We start from the raw sequence: 19,934 nt of genomic DNA on the forward strand, positions 1-19,934 counted from the left end.
GGTTAATGTTAGGAAACGAGCGGATCTGATGCTGGAAAATTCCATTAGCAAGAAAGCAAACTTTCTAGCCATCTAACGTTAGCTAGTTGTAATGTTAATTCCAGCATTGTCTGATTGTCTTGCTAACTAAAGTTAACCATTTAGCTTGCTAGTATTTCAGCTAGCCAGCTGGTAACCTTACAGTAGGCTTATCATTAGCCCCGAACTTTAGCCTGGTGCTTTGCTCTGAGTTCTGGCTTCTAGGAATTCTGAGCTACCCTGAATATTCATTACGGAGGTTGTCGTGTGCGGTCGCTAGGGTTGCCAACTGTCCCGTATTAGCCGATACATCCCGTATGTTTGTCTAAATTGGATTGTCCCGTACGGGACGTCTCTTGTTCCTTATTCTGAGTGCTGCTCGTTGTCTTTGTTGTGGTCACGGTTGCCTAGAGACAGACGCCACCTACCGGCGCTGCTCACAACACCTGAACCTTTTTAAAACGTCCTCTGCACCCGATACTCCACCACGTCCTCAACAACGAAAACACTTTCATCCTTAGCTGGACAGCGTCGGAGATGTTTACAGGACAGATTGTAAAATGTGTCGGCGTGTGGGCGGTCTGACGTCAGACATCACGCATCAGGAGAGCAACACTGGAGGCACTCATCATCTCCTGAGACGGATCCGGTGTGGGACGTCATGTCATGATTGATCCATGTCCGGAATTCAGGACCACGAGTTTTTAAAGTCGAATGAAGGATCATTTATTTAATATACAGCAGTATCAGCCGTTATAAATATTTTATATTTGTCCATTTAAAGAAAAAGTCAGACTAATGGATCAACAGTTAATAAATAAACGTTCAGAGAAAACGTTTATTTTTAAACTATAACTTAACTTTAATGGTTACATGAAGTTCTCAGTGTGTTTAGTTTATATTTTAAAAATTCATTGTTGCTCCACACAAACAGATCTGCTTTAGTTACTGGTGCTGCTGCTGCGTGGTAGATTAACCAGTATCTCTTTAACTAGGTTAAGTGATTGTACAATAACTAAGTTGTGTGCATATGGTATTTTGTTATGTATTTTCCTCTTGTATGATAAATAGGGATGCATGTTATTACAGCTTTATGGAGCCTATTAAACTCTTTATATGCAGTAACGTTGCAAAATAATCAATGTGTTCATTGGTAATAAAGCATTTACAGCTTTCAGTATAACTAACTGCTTTTTAAATCACACTTTTACTAAAAACACCGGCACAAAATAAAACACCACTGCTGTGGGTTCCCCACCCCACGGGAGTCGGGCCGTGGTGGTCGTGGCCCTCGGGCGCTGTGGTTGGCGTCCCTTATTTTCTCTTCTGAAAGTTGCACCCCTAGCGGTCGCGTTAGGCAGTCATTCATGGCAAGTGAACCGATGGATGCACATATGGATATTTACTGTTGCTGTTTATTTTTTAACTCTATGTTTTGCCTCTGTGGAGGTTAAATGACCCTGCTGGGATAATTAAATGGTTCTTAGATTCTCCAGTGTGGTGTAGACCAGAGCCTGCCGGAGTTCACAGTTGGAGGTGATGCTGTCAGCTGGTGGGCAGATGTCTTTCAAACGGGAAGGTACCCAGCTCTCACCACAACGGTACAGGCAGCATAGTCAGTGTTCCATGGACCACAGGTAGAGTCATCTTTTAGTTATATGTCGGAAATCATTGACTCGAAAAGTGGCAGCATCGACATTCTTAGTGCCGTCCAAACCGTCAAACACACCATGCTGACCCGAAAGAAGACGGCAGTAGAGATGTTTAACAGGGTAGACATAAAGTACGGGCCAGTAGATCAAAAGATTTGTGCCAGAACATCCTGTCGGCTGGAAGCAAGGACAAAGCCTTAAGGAAGCAGGAAACCTTGATGGCCTCCTCTACTATATGTAATGTTTTTCTTATGTTATAAAACCAGTCTGGTCCTCCTCTATAATTTGAGGCGCGAATGTCTCAAATCTTTCTTTCCAAGACGGGAAAACAATTCAAAAACAATGTTAAATAAGTAATTAGAAAAACAAAATTCAACAATTCCAATAAAAGAAAAAAGGGCCTTACACTCGTAGGTCAAGTGAAAAATGGAGCAGTTTTCCTGAAAAATAGCAAATATATTTTTTTAAACAAAGGCTGACACTACAAGTCAGGGTGAAATGCAGAACAAACAAAATCTCAAAAGTACTTAATTAACAACAATGCTTGCTTCCCTGACATCTCTACATCACTCTTTACAGTTTTTTACAAGAAAACCAGCATGTCAACCTTAGATGGTTTTAGACATGAGTGCTGACATGTGACAACATTTCCGCTAGCACCAAACAATCTCTCTGATGGCGAACTGGTGGCTGGTAAGCACAGGAATTTACGAGCCATTTTGCTCAGCCATGGAAAGTTAACTTTGTGCACTCTCCACCAGGCCAGTGGATCTTCCTCTCCATCGATAGTAGGAGTCATCAGGTAGTTGTCCAGTTCAGCTTTAATGGCATCCTCCAGCTCCATCGTGAAGGAAAGAGGAGGGACAACCTTGCTCTTGAAGAAGCTGCCCAGTGACCGCTTTCCCTTCCCTGTGGTGGATGGGTCTGCCTTTGCTGCACCCTGGTGGTGCATCTGTGGTGCTGAGACGAGCCTCTTTTCCTATAAAACATAGTGATGAGAGCTGGCAAAGTTTCTATGTAAACAAAATACCAATCAGTGTAATAAAAATGTCACTTGTATTGATGTGGTATTCTAAACATTACTAAACTACACAAAGGTACCTTTCGTGCCACCTGCTCCATTTCGATCTTCACTCGCTCTTTGATGTGTGGGACATTCTCTGCACTTATGTAGTCAGTCTTGAATCTAGGATCAAGGAACGAAGTCATGTCCATCAGCTCCTGTGTGGCTGGATTGCTGTATTTATCTTCAATGTAGACAAGAGCTCTTGACTTTATTTCCTTGGTAAGATCTGTGTCCTCATCGCTTCTAGTCAGAGTTGATGTTCTCAGGAGATGGAGAACTGGCTTCAGGTACGACACACTTACATAGGCTTCACCAGACAGGGCATCTGTAAATTCCTGAAGAGGACCAATGGCTTTGTTTATTGATTCAAGGACTTCTGTGTCCTGCCAAGTGGGGACCAAGTGACGTGTCTTCTTGTCTTCAGACAGAACCTGAGACAACGCTTTGCTCTGCTCCAACACCCTCTCAACCATTTTTTGCCTTGAGCCCCATCTTGTTGGACACTCTGAAATTAGTGAGTGCTCAGGTAAATGTAATTCTTGCTGTGCCGTTTTCAGTGCCGTCTTCTTTTTCCAGCGATGAGAGAAGACACCAACCATCTGTTTGCAAAGTCCTGTTGCCCGTTTAACTCTTGCATCATCTTTAACAACATTTTCTGGACCAAAAAAAAAAAAAAAAGAACAAGAACATAAACCGTAAATGAGCATTACAGGCTGATAATGTTATAATAATGGAAAACTTCACAGGGCAGATTTTAGCAAGAGAACAAAAGAAATCCAATAGAAAGCATTAAAGAAATAAGTGATCAAAAGCACATAACACATTATTCATCATCTAATATTTATGTAAATATCTTATCATTATTAGGCTAATTATATAAATAATTTCTAAGGGTTTCAAGGAAATACAACATAAAGAAAAAAACTACTGACTACTGAGTACAGGTTGCACACATTGATATAAATAAATCAACACACACACACACACACACACACACATATGTATGTATATATAATATACTTACCAATTGCAAGATGCAGCCTGTGTCCAAAACATTGAAGTCTGGTCCATTCATTAAGTTCCACAGTTTTGATGACATTTGCTGCATTGTCGGTTGTGATGCTCGTCTGGGCCTCTTCTTTCAGACCCCAACTTGACAGACACTCTCTCAATCCCAGGGCAATATTCTCTCCAGTTTGGTCAGTGGGAAAGTACGCTGTCTGCAGACAGCGACTTTTTAATTCAAAGTTATCATTTATGAAATGCACGGTGAAACTAAGATACGGTTCGGTCGTTCTGCCACATATCTGTAGTTGTGGCGTAATACTCCACGTTTCAGCTCTGTTAACACTTTTTCTTTACACTCTGCATACAGCTGTGGGATGGCAACCTGGCTGAAGTAGGTGCGGGAGGGAATTGCATATCTTCTGTCCAGCGTGCTGAGGAGGTTTTTAAATCCATGTTTGGTGACCGTGTTAACAGGCACCATGTCCTTGGCAATATAGAGCGTAATGGCAGTCGTTATCGCCTGGTGTCTTTTGCTGGTCTTGTCATACAGAGTTACACTTTGAAATGATGCTGTAATTGTAGACTGTTTGCTACAGTGGGCCTGAGGATCATTTTCACTTGACTTTTCACCAGACTTTTTTGTCATGCACTCATCATGCAAATGCCTGTGGTGATTTTTTAAGTGCCGGTATAAGTTAGTTGTGTTTCCTCTAGACGTTGCAACTTTAGTGCAACAGGTTTTGCACAGTACCTGTTTCTGGTGCACATCTGCAGCCTCAAACCCGAAATACTCCCAAATGACCGACGTACTGTTTTTCTTGGGGTTTAAAATCTCCAACTCCGCTTCTGGTTCTGCTGAAGCCATTTTTAAACACGTAAAGATTTCAAAGCACAAGGAGCATGTTAATACTGATTGGTTAGCATGACCTGTCCACGAGCAGAATGCTGCCTCTGATTGGTGAGCTTGCCAGGATGGTAGGATTACGGCATGTATGTGTAAAATAGTTGACACAACAGATCCTGGGTCAGTCAGGAGCGCTGTAAAAACCGCAGCTTTGATGATCACGTGATCGCGTCGTCTGAAATTGCAATTTTGATCAGAAAACGATAAATCGTTCAGCCCTAGTCTAGTGTCCTGGTGCCAAGTCCACATGTTGGCTTTCTTATGCCTGAACATGGTGTTCATTATGGACAATCCATGACAAGCACAGAAGTCCAATAACAAAACACCAATCAGATTCAAATCAGGGGGGCCTCCCAACACCCCTTTTCTTCCAAGGACTCCAAAAAGAGTGGATCTGACTCTGAACTGCTGTTCAGTGCATGAGCACAGTCAGGACCCGTCCACTCCATCTGAAGGCGGAGGGAGGCTACCCTCTCATCCACCAGGGTAAACCTCAATGTACAGGCACCATGTTGGGGGGCAATGAGCATGCCCAAACCTGGAGCAACTCCACAATACACGAGGTCCAGCCCTTCTTGAGGACGGTGGTTCCAGAGCCCAAGCCGTGCATTGAGGTGAGTCCAACTACAACTAGCCGGAACTGCTCAACCTTGTGCACCAGCTCAGGCTCCTTCATCGCTACAGAGGTGACATTCCATGTCCCTAGAGCTATCTTCTGCAGGCAAGGATCAAATCTTCAGGGTCCCTGCTTTCGGACACCACCCAGCTCATACTGCACCCCATACCTATGGCCCCTCCTGCAGGTGGTGAGCCCACGGGAGGGTGGCCCATGTCACCCTTTCAAGCTGAGCCTGACCAGGCCCCATGTGCAAAGGCCCGGTCACCAAACGCTCCCATCTGTGCCCCACCTCCAGGCCTGGCTCCAGAGGGGGGCCCCGGTGACCCATGTCCGAGCAAGGCAAGGGAAACATGGGTCCATATTTTTCGAAATCATAGGGGTCCATTGCAACGCATTTTGTCTGGTCCCTCCCTTAAAAACCTGTTAGAGGTAAGTGACGCTAATGCTGTAGGTGACGTAGTTCCGGGGGAGACGGCAGATTCAAACTAGGCGCGCCCAAACATTTCTACTTTCATTCGATTGTATTTTTTGCCAACTTAATCAAAATATTCTTTAAAGTAGGGCTATAGTGTCTTTAAAAGGTACACTCTGGAGCACAGCGGGGAGGATTTGGCCAGCCTGACAGATTTTATAGATCGTTGTTACGACAGAATCGTCATGGGGAAACCAAACAACACCTCCACCCCCTCCTCCTCATCCAAGTCCAAGAGACAGCGAAATGAGGATTCACCTGGAGCTATTTCACCAACGGGGAACGACTCAACAGATGTTCTGATCTCCATAGATAAGAAACTCAGTAGTTTTGATGCCCGTTTGAGTCAGGTAGAAATTCTCCACAAAGAGTTCCAGGCGCTACGTGAATCATTAGAATTCAGCCAGAAGCAGGTGGAAAGTCTGGCTGCAGAAAATGCCGGTCTCAGAGAGACGGTAAAATCCCTCACCGAGGGCTTGACCCGTCTCTCAGATGAAAATAAGAAGATTAAGGAAACGGTGATCGATCTGCAGGCGCGGAGCATGAGAGAGAACCTGGTGTTTGCAGGGATTCCAGAGCAGACGGAGGAGGACCCCGAGACCACGGTGAAAAACTTCATCAAAACCCACCTGAAGCTCCCGGAAGAAACGGTGAAAAACATCTCCTTTCACAGAGTCCATCGGCTCGGCGGGAGGAAACCCGGGTCCAGCAGACCAAGACCCATAGTAGCGAAGTTCGTCAGCTTCAAACAGAAGGAACAGGTGAAGAACCAGGGCCGCGAACTGAAGGGGACCAACTTCGGAGTAAACGACCAATATCCGAGAGAGATTCTGGACCGACGGAGAGTCCTGTTTCCCATCAGGAGGAAAAAGATCGCCGATGGCGCTCGCGCTGTCATCGCGGTGGATAAACTGTTTATTAATGGACAACTGTACCGCGACCCGGACATCACTCCGTGGCTCTTCTGATCCCAGGTGCTGTAAGTCAATCTCTCCAAATGATCACTCTTAACTCGCCATTATAGATGACTGACAGTAGAACACACTGCTCGTCTCACCACAGCCTCTACACCTAGATCAATGTATTTTTTTCTGTTTCACCACTCTTCTCACTTTTCACTTTTCACTATCTTTCTATTTCACGTCTTCACTGTTAATTGTAATCTAGCTCGTAATATCAGCAGCGCACGTAGCCGGTCGAACACCGTCAGGACGCACAGCCGCACCATACATGATACATATAAACACTCGCGTTTTATGTATGAGAGAACACGCATTAAGGTAGACTACATATACGGACATTTAACATACGGACAAACGCGCGCAATCAGGCTGCATGCAAACACGCGCGAACACGCAAGAGGGGCGCACAAAGACACACGCGTCAGTAACATGCATGAAGCATTAAACCGTTCACAATAACCATGTTAAAAATCGTCTGTTGGAATGTACATGGAGCCGGTTCCAGGGAGAAGAGGTTGAAGATCTTTAATAAATTACAGGAGCTGCAGGCTGACATTGTCTTACTACAAGAGACTCATCTAACAAACTCAACCATAGATCTTCTTAAAACAGCTCAGTTTCCTCATGTTTACTCAGCTTGTTACAATTCTAGGCAGAGAGGAGTAGCTACTCTTATTAATAAGAGACTAAATTTTGACATAGATAGCACAGTAGTGGATCCTGAAGGCAGATTTCTGATAACTTTATTATCTATTTGTAATATCAAATTATGTATTACCAATGTGTACGGTCCCAATGCAGATGATCCCTCCTTTTTCCACTCCCTGTTTGCTACACTCCAGAATTATTCAGATAACAGAATAGTGCTAGCTGGTGATTTTAATGTAGTCTTGACTGAACAAGATTGCTGCAGCACATCAGGCAGTCATCGAGTCTGGCAGTCGTCAGAAACTATCAAACAGTACATGAAGGATTTTGGTCTTTGCGATGCTTGGCGCTCTCACCATCTTAAACTAAGAGAATACACCTTCTTCTCTTCAGTTCACCACTCCTTCTCTAGAATAGATTATATTTTAAATAGTAACTCACTAATGGGCGACATTTCAGAGACTCAGATACATCCAATCAGCATCAGCGATCACGCACCAGTTTCATTCAGTCTGAGAATCAAAAATAATAAACCGATTGGTAAAAGCTGGAGATTTAACACCTCTTTATTGAAAGATCCTGAGTTTATTGATTATTTTAAAAAAGAATGGTCAATTTATATAGAAAAAAATGACATGCCTGAAACTTCAGCGTGTCTCCTTTGGGAAGCAGGAAAAGCAGTAATGCGAGGGAAAATAATTTCCTTCTCCTCACATAAGAAGAAGAAGGAAACAGCAAGAGTTTTAGAATTAGAACTCAGGATTAAATCATTGGAGGAGGCTTACCGCATTTCCCCCGAAGAGCACACAATGAATAATATAAGGAAAACTAAATTGCAGCTTAAAGAAATTATAGATAAAAAAACACAGTTTTTAGTGCAAAGACTTCGCTTGGAGAACTTTGAACATAGTAACAAATCTGGAAAGTTTTTAGCAAATCAACTAAAAACAAACAAGGAGAAAACAACAATCTCCTCTGTTAAAGATCAAGACGGAAACATCAGCCATGACCCAGACAAGATAAATGACACGTTTAGAAGCTTCTATAAAACATTATATGAATCACAGATTAATCCAACAGATGAACATATTGAACAATTTTTAAACAACATTAATCTACCAAAACTAAAAAATGAAAATAAAATAAATTTAGATGCACCTATTACTGTAGATGAACTCCACGAAGCTCTCCAACATATGCCCAACAATAAAGCCCCGGGTCCAGATGGTTACTCAGCAGAATTTTACAAGGAATTCTGGACAACGCTAGCTCCTACATTTTATAATATGTTGTTAGAAATACAGGAAAAACAAAAAATACCGCAAAATATGAACTTAGCTAATATAACACTATTGCTAAAACCAGGCAAAGACCCCACACTTCCATCCAGTTACCGTCCCATATCTTTAATAAATGTAGACCTGAAAATAATTAGTAAAGCTCTTGCCAGAAGGATAGAAAAAATAACCCCTCTTATAATACATCCGGACCAGACAGGTTTTATAAAAGGCCGACATTCATCTACTAACACGCGTAGACTAATTAACCTCATAGATTACTCTACATAATCTAGAATCCACAATCATTTCTCTAGATGCAGAAAAAGCCTTCGACAGGGTAAACTGTAAAGTTTCTATTTGCAACACTAGACAAATTTGGGTTTGGACCTGCTTTCATAGAGTGGATTAAAATATTATATAATAACCCAAATGCATGTGTGAAAACCAACGATCAAACTTCTCCAAGCTTCCGCTTACAGAGAGGCACCAGACAGGGCTGTCCACTCTCCCCCTCACTTTTTGCCATATTCATAGAGCCGTTAGCGGCTGCTATTAGAAAAAATATAGAAATTAAAGGACTCCAGGGCAAAAATATAGAACATAAAATAAGTCTTTATGCAGATGATGTATTACTCTTCCTTCAGAACTCACAAACATCACTCTCTGAGACAATCACAGTTATTAATAAGTTCTCATCAATATCTGATTATTCTATTAACTGGTCTAAGACTACAGCCATGTCCATCAACTGTGACCTACAAAACATCCCTAATATCAAAATACAGACAGGAAACATTAGATATTTAGGTATAAATATTTCCCCCAGATTATCAGATTTAACAAAATTAAACTATGTTCAGCTACTAAAAACAATAGAAGATGATCTCTTACGGTGGAGGCGCTTACCCATCTCACTAATGGGGAGAGTTGCCACCATTAAGATGATGATTCTACCTAAAGTTAATTATTTATTTTCAATGATACCCACTAAACCCTCCACCAGTTGGTTTAAATCTCTGGACTCTTTCATATCCAAGTTTCTTTGGAAAAACAAGCCGTCACGTATCAGTCTTAAAACCTTACAGCAGACTAAAGATAGAGGAGGACTGGATCTACCAAACTTTAATCACTACTTTATAGCTAACAGACTGCAGTACATCTCAAAGTGGCTCAAACCCAGTTATCTGGATGAGCCGTGGCTAGATGTGGAGCAGGCTTTGTGTGAGGACTTAGTCATCTCTGACCTGCCGTTCATCAGCTCAATCATTAAACCATATAAGTGCTTTAAAAGCCTTAACATCCGTTTTTCCTTAATGGCTTGGTGGGAATTCTGTAAGATAACCAGATCTTCCCTCTTTCCATGTAGACTTACACCCATCTGGAACAACCCTGACATCCTGCAGAACAAAAAGATGATAAACTTCACTCAATGGAAGACTAAAGGAATACAACAGTTAGGACAGATAATAGAAAATGGAAATTTTGTATCTTTCAACACAATTGTCTCACAGTATGGAATCAACAGCAATAAAATCTTAGAGTACCACCAACTAAAATCAATTATATGTAAGAAGTATACCCCTGTACAGTTAGACTTGCAGCTTCCTGTCAGAATAGCAGAATTCTTGAATCTTAATACTCCAAAATTATTATCAAAAATATATAGATTATTTGCAAAGCTAGAAGACAGGATATCTCTCCCAACTTCAGAATGGGAAGATGATTTATCTAATAACTTTGATCAGAAAAGATGGTCACAAATATGTTTAAACACGTTTAAAATGACTCAGAATTCAAATATACAACTAATACAATTCAAAATTCTCCATAGAACTCATTATACAGGACACAGGATGTTCAGGATGGGCCTTTCACCATCAGATATCTGCCCACACTGCTTTGAGAACACTTCTGATAGCTACATCCATGCGCTGTGGTCCTGCACACCTGTCCAAAGGTTCTGGATTAAGGTGTGTGAAGATCTCTCAAAATGGTTTAAAACCAGTTTTTCTGCAAACCCCACACTTTGCCTACTGGGCGACCTGGGTGACACTAACATAGGAATACACTCCATAAACTTGGTCCTCGCAGTCTTATGCATCGCAAAGAAAACTATTCTTGTGAACTGGAAAGATAAGAATAATTTGTCTATCCAGCAGTTTAGAAATCTCCTGTTAGATCACATCAGCATTGAGACAATGTCTGCCTCCTCCAGGAACCAGTCAGATGACTTTCATTCCCTCTGGTCCCCTGTGACTGGCTACATCACCTAATGTAGGTGGAGGATTGCGGCTTCGCTGGGATGGGGGTGGATATGGGTGGGGGGTCCCTGGTGGCTTCGGGTCTCCGGTTGTCTCCTGGGTGGGGATCTCGGCCGCTCCGCTGCTGGGTCGGCTGGGGGTTCCGGTCTGGGCGGGCGGCATTGGGTGGGCCCCGGGGTGGGGCTGCCTCGTGGCGGTGGGGGGTGGCTGCCGGGGTGCCTGGGTCGGTGTCCGTCGGCCCCTGGCCGGGTGGCCGGTCGGGCCCGGGGTGGGCCGGGTGGGGGCCCCGGGCTCTGGGGTGTCGGGTCTCCCCCCGCTCCTGGGGGTGGGGGGTCTGCCGCTGCTGGGGGGGGCTGGGCCCGTCCGGATGTGCCGTGCCGGGGGTTGGTCCGTGCCCTGGTGCTTGGTCGCAGCCCCGGAACCTGGGTGGGGGTGTGTTTGTATATAGGTGTGTGTGTGTGTCTGTAGGTATGCTGGTGTGTGGGTGGGTGTAGAGGGATGTGTGTGCTGTATGTGTGTGTGGGTGTGTATGAAGGTCTAGGTGTGTGCGTGTATGTGTGTGTGAGTGGTGTGCGGGTGTGTGTGTGGAGGTCTATGTGGGAGGTGTGTGTGGGTGTGTGTGAAGGTGTGTATAGATGAGTGTGTGCACGTGGAGGTCGAGGTGTGTGTGGAGGAGTGAAGGAGTGGGTGGAGGTGTGAGTATGTATGGAGGTGCTTGTGTGTATATGCAGGTATGTATGTGAGTGCGTATGTAGTGGTGTATGTGTATGGAGGGGTATGAGAGTGTATGTGTATGTGGGCACCGGTGTGTGTGTTTATAGGTATGTGCGTGAAGTGTGTGTGTGGAGGTATGTGCACGTATTGAGGTGTTGGTGTATAGAGGTGTGTGAGAGGGTGTGTGAGTGGCTGGGGGAAAAAAAAAAAAAAAAAAAAAAAAAAGAGTATGTGTGCGTTTGCAGGGGGTTAGGACGTGTCCTCTGGGGGGCGCCCGGGTGTTGGGGGCGTGGGCCTGGGGTTCCCTTCCTTTGCCTCGCCCCCCTCCCACTCAGAAGGAGCAAAGTGGCCCCTTGGGCTGGTGGCTGGCCCCTGGGGGGGTTCGTGGCGTGCCTGGGTTGGGGTGGATGTGTGGTGTGTGGGAGGGGGGGTGGTGTGGGTGTGGGAGGATGAATGGTGGAGGGATGATGTATGTGTGGGAGGATGGGGTATGTGTGGGAGAATGTATGGTGCAGGGATGGGGGAGTGTGTGGGAGGATGGATGGTGGAAGGATGGTGTGTGTGCGGGAGGATGGATGGTGTATGGGAGGGAGGATGGTGTGTGTGTGGGGGAGTGGTGTATGTTTGGGAGAGTGGGTGATGGAGGGGTGGTGTGTGTGTGTGGGAGGATGGGGTACGTGAAGGTGGATGTTTGGTGTAGGAGAATGATGTATGTGTGGGAGGATGGGTAGTGGAAGGAAGGTGTGTGTGTGTGTGTATGGGAGGTGTGAAGGTGGATGAATGGTGTGTGAGAGGGAGGATGGTGTATGTGTGGGAGGATGAGTGGTGGAGGGATGATGTGTGTGTGGGAGGATGGGATAGGTGTGGGAGAGTGTATGGTGGAAGGATGGTGAGTGTGTGGGAGGAAGGATGGTGTGTGTGTGGAAGGATGGATGGTGGAAGGATGGTGTGTGTGTGTGGGAGGACAGAGTATGTGAGGGTTGAATGGTGTGTGGGTGTGTATGAAGGTCTAGGTGTGTGCGTGTATGTGTGTGTGAGTGGTGTGCGGGTGTGTGTGTGGAGGTCTATGTGGGATGTGTGTGTGGGTGTGTGTGAAGGTGTGTATATATGAGTGTGTGCACGTGGAGGTCGAGGTGTGTGTGGAGGAGTGAAGGAGTGGGTGGAGGCGTGAGTATGTATGGAGGTGCTTATGTGTATATGCAGGTAGGTATGTGAGTGCGTGTGTAGTGGTGTATGTGTATGGAGGGGTATGAGAGTGTGTGTGTATGTGGGCACCGGTGTGTGTGCTTATAGGTATGTGCGTGAAGTGTGTGTGTGGAGGTATGTGCACGTATTGAGGTGTTGGTGTATAGAGGTGTGTGAGAGGGTGTGTGAGTGGCTGGGGGAAAAAAAAAAAAAAAAAAAAAAAGTGTGTGCGTTTGCAGGGGGTTAGGACGTGTCCTCTGGGGGGCGCCCTGGCAGGGTGTTGGGGGCGTGGGCCTGGGGTTTCTTCCTTTGCCTCGCCCCCCTCCCACTCAGAAAGAGGAAAGTGGCCCCTTGGGCTGGTGGCTGGCCCCTGGGGGGGTTCGTGGCGTGCCTGGGTTGGAGTGCCTGCTCCGGGCCTGTGACGCCCTTCGGGGCCGACGGGGGCGCCCTAAGCCACTGGCGGGTCGTCTTCCAGGGGGGAGGCTTACTCCCCTCTGGACATTCATCTCCTGACCCCTCCCCTCCCCCACTCTTCACTACATACACAGGTAGGGCTGTGGGAGGTGTGCTTGTTGCGCTGGGCGGGGTGGGGGGGTCATCATAGTGGCCCTGTTGCTTCGCCGAGCGGCAGCATGCCTCCCAGCTTTTAATTCCACTTAGTCACTGAGCACAAATAACATTTGCAACATACAAACACGTTTTGGGGGGTGGAACATGCGAGGTCAGGTGGGTGGGACTGCTCAGGTGGCCCCACCCCCTCCTCAATGCAGTTACTGCCCCCCAATTTTAACCCTCTTTTTTTAATTGCAAACAGGACATAATATATTCCATCACTAGTGGGGGAGGGAGGGGGGATGGGGTCTTCAAGCGCCCCTGTCTCCATGGATGGCCCGGGGGCGGGGCGGGCCGGGTGGCCTGTCGCGTTGGCCCGGGGCGTAGGCGGGCTGTCCCGGGGGGTTTTTGGCTGCTGGCCCTGGGGGGAAGGTGCTGTTTTGGGGGTGGGGAGTGGGGGGGCGGGGGCGGGGTGGGGGGTTGGGGGCCTGGCTCGTGTCTCCTCGCCTCCTGGCTGGGGCTGTCCCCCCGTGGCGTGGGGTGGCGGGAGGATGGTGGTGGGGGGATGGTGTTTGTGTGTGTTGGGGGGGGGGGGGGGGGGGTGGTGTGTGGGTGGGAGAGTGGTGTGGGTGTGGGGGGATGGGTGGTGGAGGGATGGTGTGTGGGAGGGTGGGGTGTGTGGAGGTGGATGCGTGGTGTGTGGGAGGGGGGGTGGTGTGGGTGTGGGAGGATGAATGGTGGAGGGATGATGTATGTGTGGGAGGATGGGGTATGTGTGGGAGAATGTATGGTGCAGGGATGGGGGAAGTGTGTGGGAGGATGGATGGTGGAAGGATGGTGTGTGTGCGGGAGGATGGATGGTGTATGGGAGGGAGGATGGTGTGTGTGTGGGGGAGTGGTGTATGTTTGGGAGAGTGGGTGATGGAGGGGTGGTGTGTGTGTGTGGGAGGATGGGGTACGTGAAGGTGGATGTTTGGTGTAGGAGAATGATGTATGTGTGGGAGGATGGGTAGTGGAAGGAAGGTGTGTGTGTGTGTGTATGGGAGGTGTGAAGGTGGATGAATGGTGTGTGAGAGGGAGGATGGTGTATGTGTGGGAGGATGAGTGGTGGAGGGATGATGTGTGTGTGGGAGGATGGGATAGGTGTGGGAGAGTGTATGGTGGAAGGATGGTGAGTGTGTGGGAGGAAGGATGGTGTGTGTGTGGAAGGATGGATGGTGGAAGGATGGTGTGTGTGTGTGGGAGGACAGAGTATGTGAGGGTTGAATGGTGTATGCGTGGGAGGATAAATGGAGGAGTGGAAGGAGAGTGTGTGTGTTTGTGTGTGTGTGTGTTGGTCTGGGGGGGGGGCAGGACTGGTTCTCGGGGTGTGCGGCTGGGCGCTGGGGTGTGGGGCTGGCCTCTGGTGGTGGCCGTCTGGGCGGGCCGGGTCCCCCCGGGTGGCGTGCTGGCCCTCGGCCTGTGGGGGGGGGGGGGGGGGTGTCCCTGCGCTCCTGGGCCCGGGCCCTCTGCCCCGTCTGTCCCGGGCGGCCGGTGCCCGGGGGGGTCGGGGACTGCTGGCCTCGGCCCGCCGGGGCCGGTGCCCTGTGTCCGCGGGGCGGCTCCTGCTGGGGTCTCCTGCTGCTGCCTTCCTGGGCGGGCGAGTGGTCGTCTCTGTGGACCGGTCGGGATCTGTTGCCTGCGGGGGGGCTGGTGGCCTGGGTCTCGGGACCGCTGGCCTGACTCTGGCCTCTGTTCAAGTGAGGTGGCATCTGCATGATCACTCTGCATGGTCACTCCTTCCTGAACGTCTCCACACAGTCTTTGCGTCGCCGTGTGGCCGAGTTCTCCAACACATCCACACAGGTTTCTCTGCGCAGGTTCTTGAATACAGCAGTTTCACTTATATCTATTATCATATTTTTTTTCCTTTTTTTTTTTTTATTATTTCTGTTCTTATTATTATTATTACTCTTACTCTTATTATTATTATTGTTACTATTACCAACTAGCTGTGTAATGACCTACTGGCTAGGATGATCTTAGCTATATATGTTGTAAGTAGTATGGATTACATGGTCTTCTGTATGATGTTTCAAGTCCCCACCCGCACACCCCACACCCTTTCTGTCCCTCTCTCTCCCCTCCCTCTTCTCTCTACTTTCTTTTCTCTCTCTCTCTCTCTGTCCCCTCCGGTCGAGTCCAGCATTAAGAGTCTGATTTAATAAAGTTTTTCATGTCATCAAGAGGGACTTTATACATGTAGTATAAATCCCTGCTTGATAGAGTAAAATTGCCCAGCATCAGACGGCAGCCAGACAATCATTCTGTTTGCAACGATGCTGGACAAGACAGGTTAAAAAAAAAAAAAAAAGAAAAAACCTGTTTGCTATAGGTGACCCTACAACATATCTCCTAGGATCATCAGGATGTCCAGACCCCCCCACCATGGTAAGGTGGCGGCTCAGGGAGGAGTTATACTTTATCCTTAAATGAAAATCTAAGGTCAGGATTTAAAGGGTTAAAGTTTGTTCTGTAAGCCCTCCGGTCTCTCATCCTACACCCTGGGTCTTGTCTTGTATGGTAGATCTGGGCCTCTATTGCTCTGGTGCTCAAGGCCTGCTCCCTTGCAGCTATGATCAGTGCCTCTGTGCTGTCTTTAGCCTTGTTTCCATTGAGCGGTTCAGTTCATGCCGGTACAGTCCGGTATGTTAGTCCAGCCCTTTCTAGCCATTGGTAGAATTTCTCGATATCAGCCAATTCAGTTATCTGTTGGTGGTACATCCCATGGAGGGGCTTTTTCTCCCATGATGGTTCCGCCATCACCACTTGATCTGTTTTCCACTGCCCGAGACATTCACTGAGCGCTTCGTCCGTTGAGGCCATCTTCCTGATGTATTCAAGGATGTTGGATGTTTCATCCCGGATAGTGGCACTCCTCTGCCTCCTTCCTTGCGCTTAGTGTACAGTCTCAGGGTGCTGGATTTGGGGTGGAACCCTCCATGCATGGTCAGGAGCTTTCGTGTTTTCACATCTGAGGTCTGAATCTCTTCCTTTGGACAGCTTATTATTCTGATGACCGGCAGGGCATAGCTGTTAATTGCCCGGACCTTGTTCTTGCCATTGAGTTGACTCCTTAGGACTTGCCTTAGTCCTTGGAGGTATTTGGCTGTGGCTGCTTTTCTTGTGGCCCGTTCGAGGTTGCCATTTGCTTGTGGGATTCCAAGGTAATTGTAGCTGTCACAATGTCTGCTATTCTGCCGTCTGGGAGTGAGACCTCTTCTGTATGGACTACCTTCCCTCTCTTTGTCACCATCCACCCACACTTCTCAAGTCCAAATGACATTCTGATGTCATTGCTGTAGATCCTGGTAGTGTGGATCTGTGAGTCAATGTCTCTCTCGCTCTTAGTAGAGGAGGTGACTGATGGTGGACCCATTTCTGAGTTGGTATCCATAGCCAGTCTTTGTGATTATTTGGCTGAGGGGGTTCAGACCTATGCAGAACAGCACAGGGGACAGGGCATCTCCTTGGTATATGCCACATTTGATGGACACTTGTGCAATTGGCTTGCAGTTGGCCTCAAGGGTGGTCTTCCACTGCCGCGTTGATTTTGCAATGAAGGCTCTTAGAGTCCTGTTGATGTTATACATCTCCAAGCATTCCATGATCCATGTGTGTGGCATTGAGTCATAGGCTTTCTTGTAATCAATCCAGGCAGTGCACAGATTGGTATTCCTGGTTCTGCAGTCCCGAGCGACTGTTCTATCTACCAGCAGCTGGTGTTTTGCTCCTCTGGTATTTTTACCAATGCCCTTCTGTGCTGTGCTCATGTATTAATCCATGTGCCCACTTATCTTATCCACTATGATGCCTGACATGAGCTTCCATGTGGTGGGGAGACAGGTTAGTGGCCGATAGTTGGATGAAACTGTTCCTTCTGGATCAGGATTGTCCGATCTTCAGTCCCATCCTTTAGCAGCTGGGTCATTTGTGCTGCCAGGCGCTCATGGAGTGCAGTTAGCTTCTTTATATGTATATATATATGTATATATATAATTTGATTTATTATTTATTTTTCTACTATGCTTTTTTTTAGGTAGTTGAACTTAAAACAAAAATCATTATCAATGGAAAAGTCACAATATATTGAAGTGGTGACGAAGGGCAATTAAATATTTTAAGTATTATATTGTTAAGAACATTGTTTAGTCCCTGATATGTCCAGGTGTAACATGACACTACAACATCACTAGTTCTCTAATCTCTACTTTGTACATCAGGAGGAAAATTTTGGTTCAGTTGAAACCAAACAACGTGGGAATAAGAAACAAAAACAACAATAAGAAAAAAAAAAAAAAAAAAAAAAAGTGCATCTAGATCATCCATTTTCTTTCACTCATTCTCTCTTGCTGGTCTGGCCCATGGCCACTCCCACTAACTCTTCTCCTCCATCTCCTCCTCCATCTTCTCCTCCTACCCCTCCTCCATCTTCTCCTCATGCTCCTCTCTGTGTTTTGTTTCTCCATGAAACAAGTAGCAAAGCAGTAATGTGCAGCGTGCACGCCTCCAACACCCTCCTCCTGTATGACGCTAAGATGATGTTCTCCTCCTAAAGGGGGGAAACATGATCGGCCCTGTACATGGAGACTACTCCCTTCCTCTACCTAATAATATAAATATTAAGTCCTATTTTAGTCTTTTTTAGGAACCCTAATAATTAACCTAAACTAAAATCTTTCTTCATGTTTTTCATTTGTCCCTTTATCCCTCCAGAGGTTCCACATCAATATGTCTACAAGGTGGATGAAGCTCTTCAAGATGACCAGCAGCTGTGCAACCAGAACTCAAACCTGGACCAGGAGCAACCAGAGTCTGCTCGTATTAAAGAGGAAGAGGAGGAACTCCTCAGCAGTCAGGAGGAAGAGCAGCTTTGGCTGAAGGATGAAACTGATCAGTTTTCAATACCGGCTGCTCATGAGGAAGATGGTCACAGTGATCCAGAACCAAACAGGGACCATACTCCCTCTTACAGTCCTCCTGCAGACCAACATTCACCTTTAGAGGAAAGCATGGTTGAAGACTCAGGACCAACAACGTGTGCAGATACACAGCCAGAAAAGAGCTGTCTAACGGAGACAAATGAGAACGTAGGAGAGTCCTTTCTGTTAGAAAGTCATTGTAATGAAAGAGATGAGAAACAACATTCCTGCAAGTTCTGTGGGAAACAGTTTAAAACGAAAAGTAGGTTAACTGTTCATGTAAGAATTCACTCAGGAGAGAGACCGTACTCTTGTCAAACATGTGGGAAATGTTTCAGTCAAAGTACTCATTTGGTGAACCACATGACAACTCACACAGCTAAGAAGCTGTATTCTTGTCCAACATGTGGAAAATGTTTCAGTCTCAAGAATACTTTGGTGAAACACATGAGAATTCACACAGGTGAGAAGCCGTATTCTTGTCCAACATGTGGAAAATGTTTCAGTGAAAAGAGTAATTTGGTGAACCACATGAGAATTCACACAGGTGAGAAGCCGTATTCTTGTCCAACATGTGGAAAATGTTTCAGTCTCAAGAGTTCTTTGGTGAAACACATGAGAATTCACACAGGTGAGAAGCCGTATTCTTGTCCAACATGTGGAAAATGTTTCAGTCTCAAGAGTTCTTTGGTGAAACACATGAGACTTCACACAGGTGAGAAGCCGTATTCTTGTCAAACATGTGGAGAATGTTTCAGGCACAAGAGTACTTTGGTGAACCACATGAGAATTCACACAGCTGCGAGGCCGTATTCTTGTCCAACATGTGGAAAATGTTTCACACAAAATGATGATTTAAAGTACCACATGATCACTAACAGAGAATGTCAAAAGCCACCTTCTATATGTGGAAAAGAGTCAATCTAAATCATGGGCTGTGAATGAATTATCTTTGGCCTGCATGATCATATCTAATCACTATTAGAGCTGGTCTGCTGATACAGCACCTGTACCACCATAATACTACAAGTCCCACAATGCACTGCCAGTACGTTTACAATCACAGGCCCGCGAGCGAGTACCTCACCGATTCTCCAGAAACCTGACGGAGCTGCTCACCTTTGTCAACAACCCCTCTCCCCAGAAAATGGCTAAAGGAAAAGTGGACTTTGTAAACAGAGAATATGTTTGTGGATGTAAAGGACAAAGCTGTGTGTCTTCTGTGTGGAGACAGAGAGGCTGGAATGAAGGAATACAACGTAAGAAGACACCTTGAAATGAAGCACCACCACAGATAGGCAAGGCAAGGCAGTTTATTTGTACAGCACATTTCATTTACAGGACATAGGTGAAGGTGGGAACGTAGATCGACCGGTAACTGCGAATCGCTCCAGTGAGAGCTGAAGATCGAGGCCCGATGAAGCCAACAGAACCACATCATCTGCAAAGAGCAGAGACCCAATCCTGAGGCCACCGAACCGGATCCCCTCAACACCTCGGCTGCACCTAGAAATTCTGTCCATAAAAGTTATGAACAGAATCGGTGACAAATGGCAGCCTTGGTGGAGTCCAACTCATACTGGAAATGATTCTGATTTACTGCCGGCAATGCGGACCAAGCTCTGACACCGG

General features: G+C 46.5%; 1 protein-coding gene across 2 annotated transcripts in view; it reads left to right on the top strand.

Annotated features, from left to right (window-relative positions):
• The window catches only part of LOC121645129 (heat shock cognate 71 kDa protein-like), a 38,859-nt gene that overhangs the window by 3,578 nt on the left and 15,347 nt on the right, over positions 1-19,934 (top strand). Inside the window, exon 2 of one of the 2 annotated variants that reach the window (XM_041993526.1) lies at positions 18,097-19,595. The exons of the other annotated variant lie outside the window; for it this stretch is intronic. Coding sequence (XP_041849460.1) covers positions 18,097-19,229 — 1,133 coding nt within the window. The 3' untranslated portion in view covers positions 19,230-19,595. Of the gene's footprint in view, positions 1-18,096; positions 19,596-19,934 lie in introns of those variants that run through there. 2 annotated transcript variants of the gene reach the window in all.

The sequence above is a fragment of the Melanotaenia boesemani genome, chromosome 8 (assembly GCF_017639745.1).
Source record: "Melanotaenia boesemani isolate fMelBoe1 chromosome 8, fMelBoe1.pri, whole genome shotgun sequence".
Classification (NCBI taxonomy): domain Eukaryota; kingdom Metazoa; phylum Chordata; class Actinopteri; order Atheriniformes; family Melanotaeniidae; genus Melanotaenia; species Melanotaenia boesemani.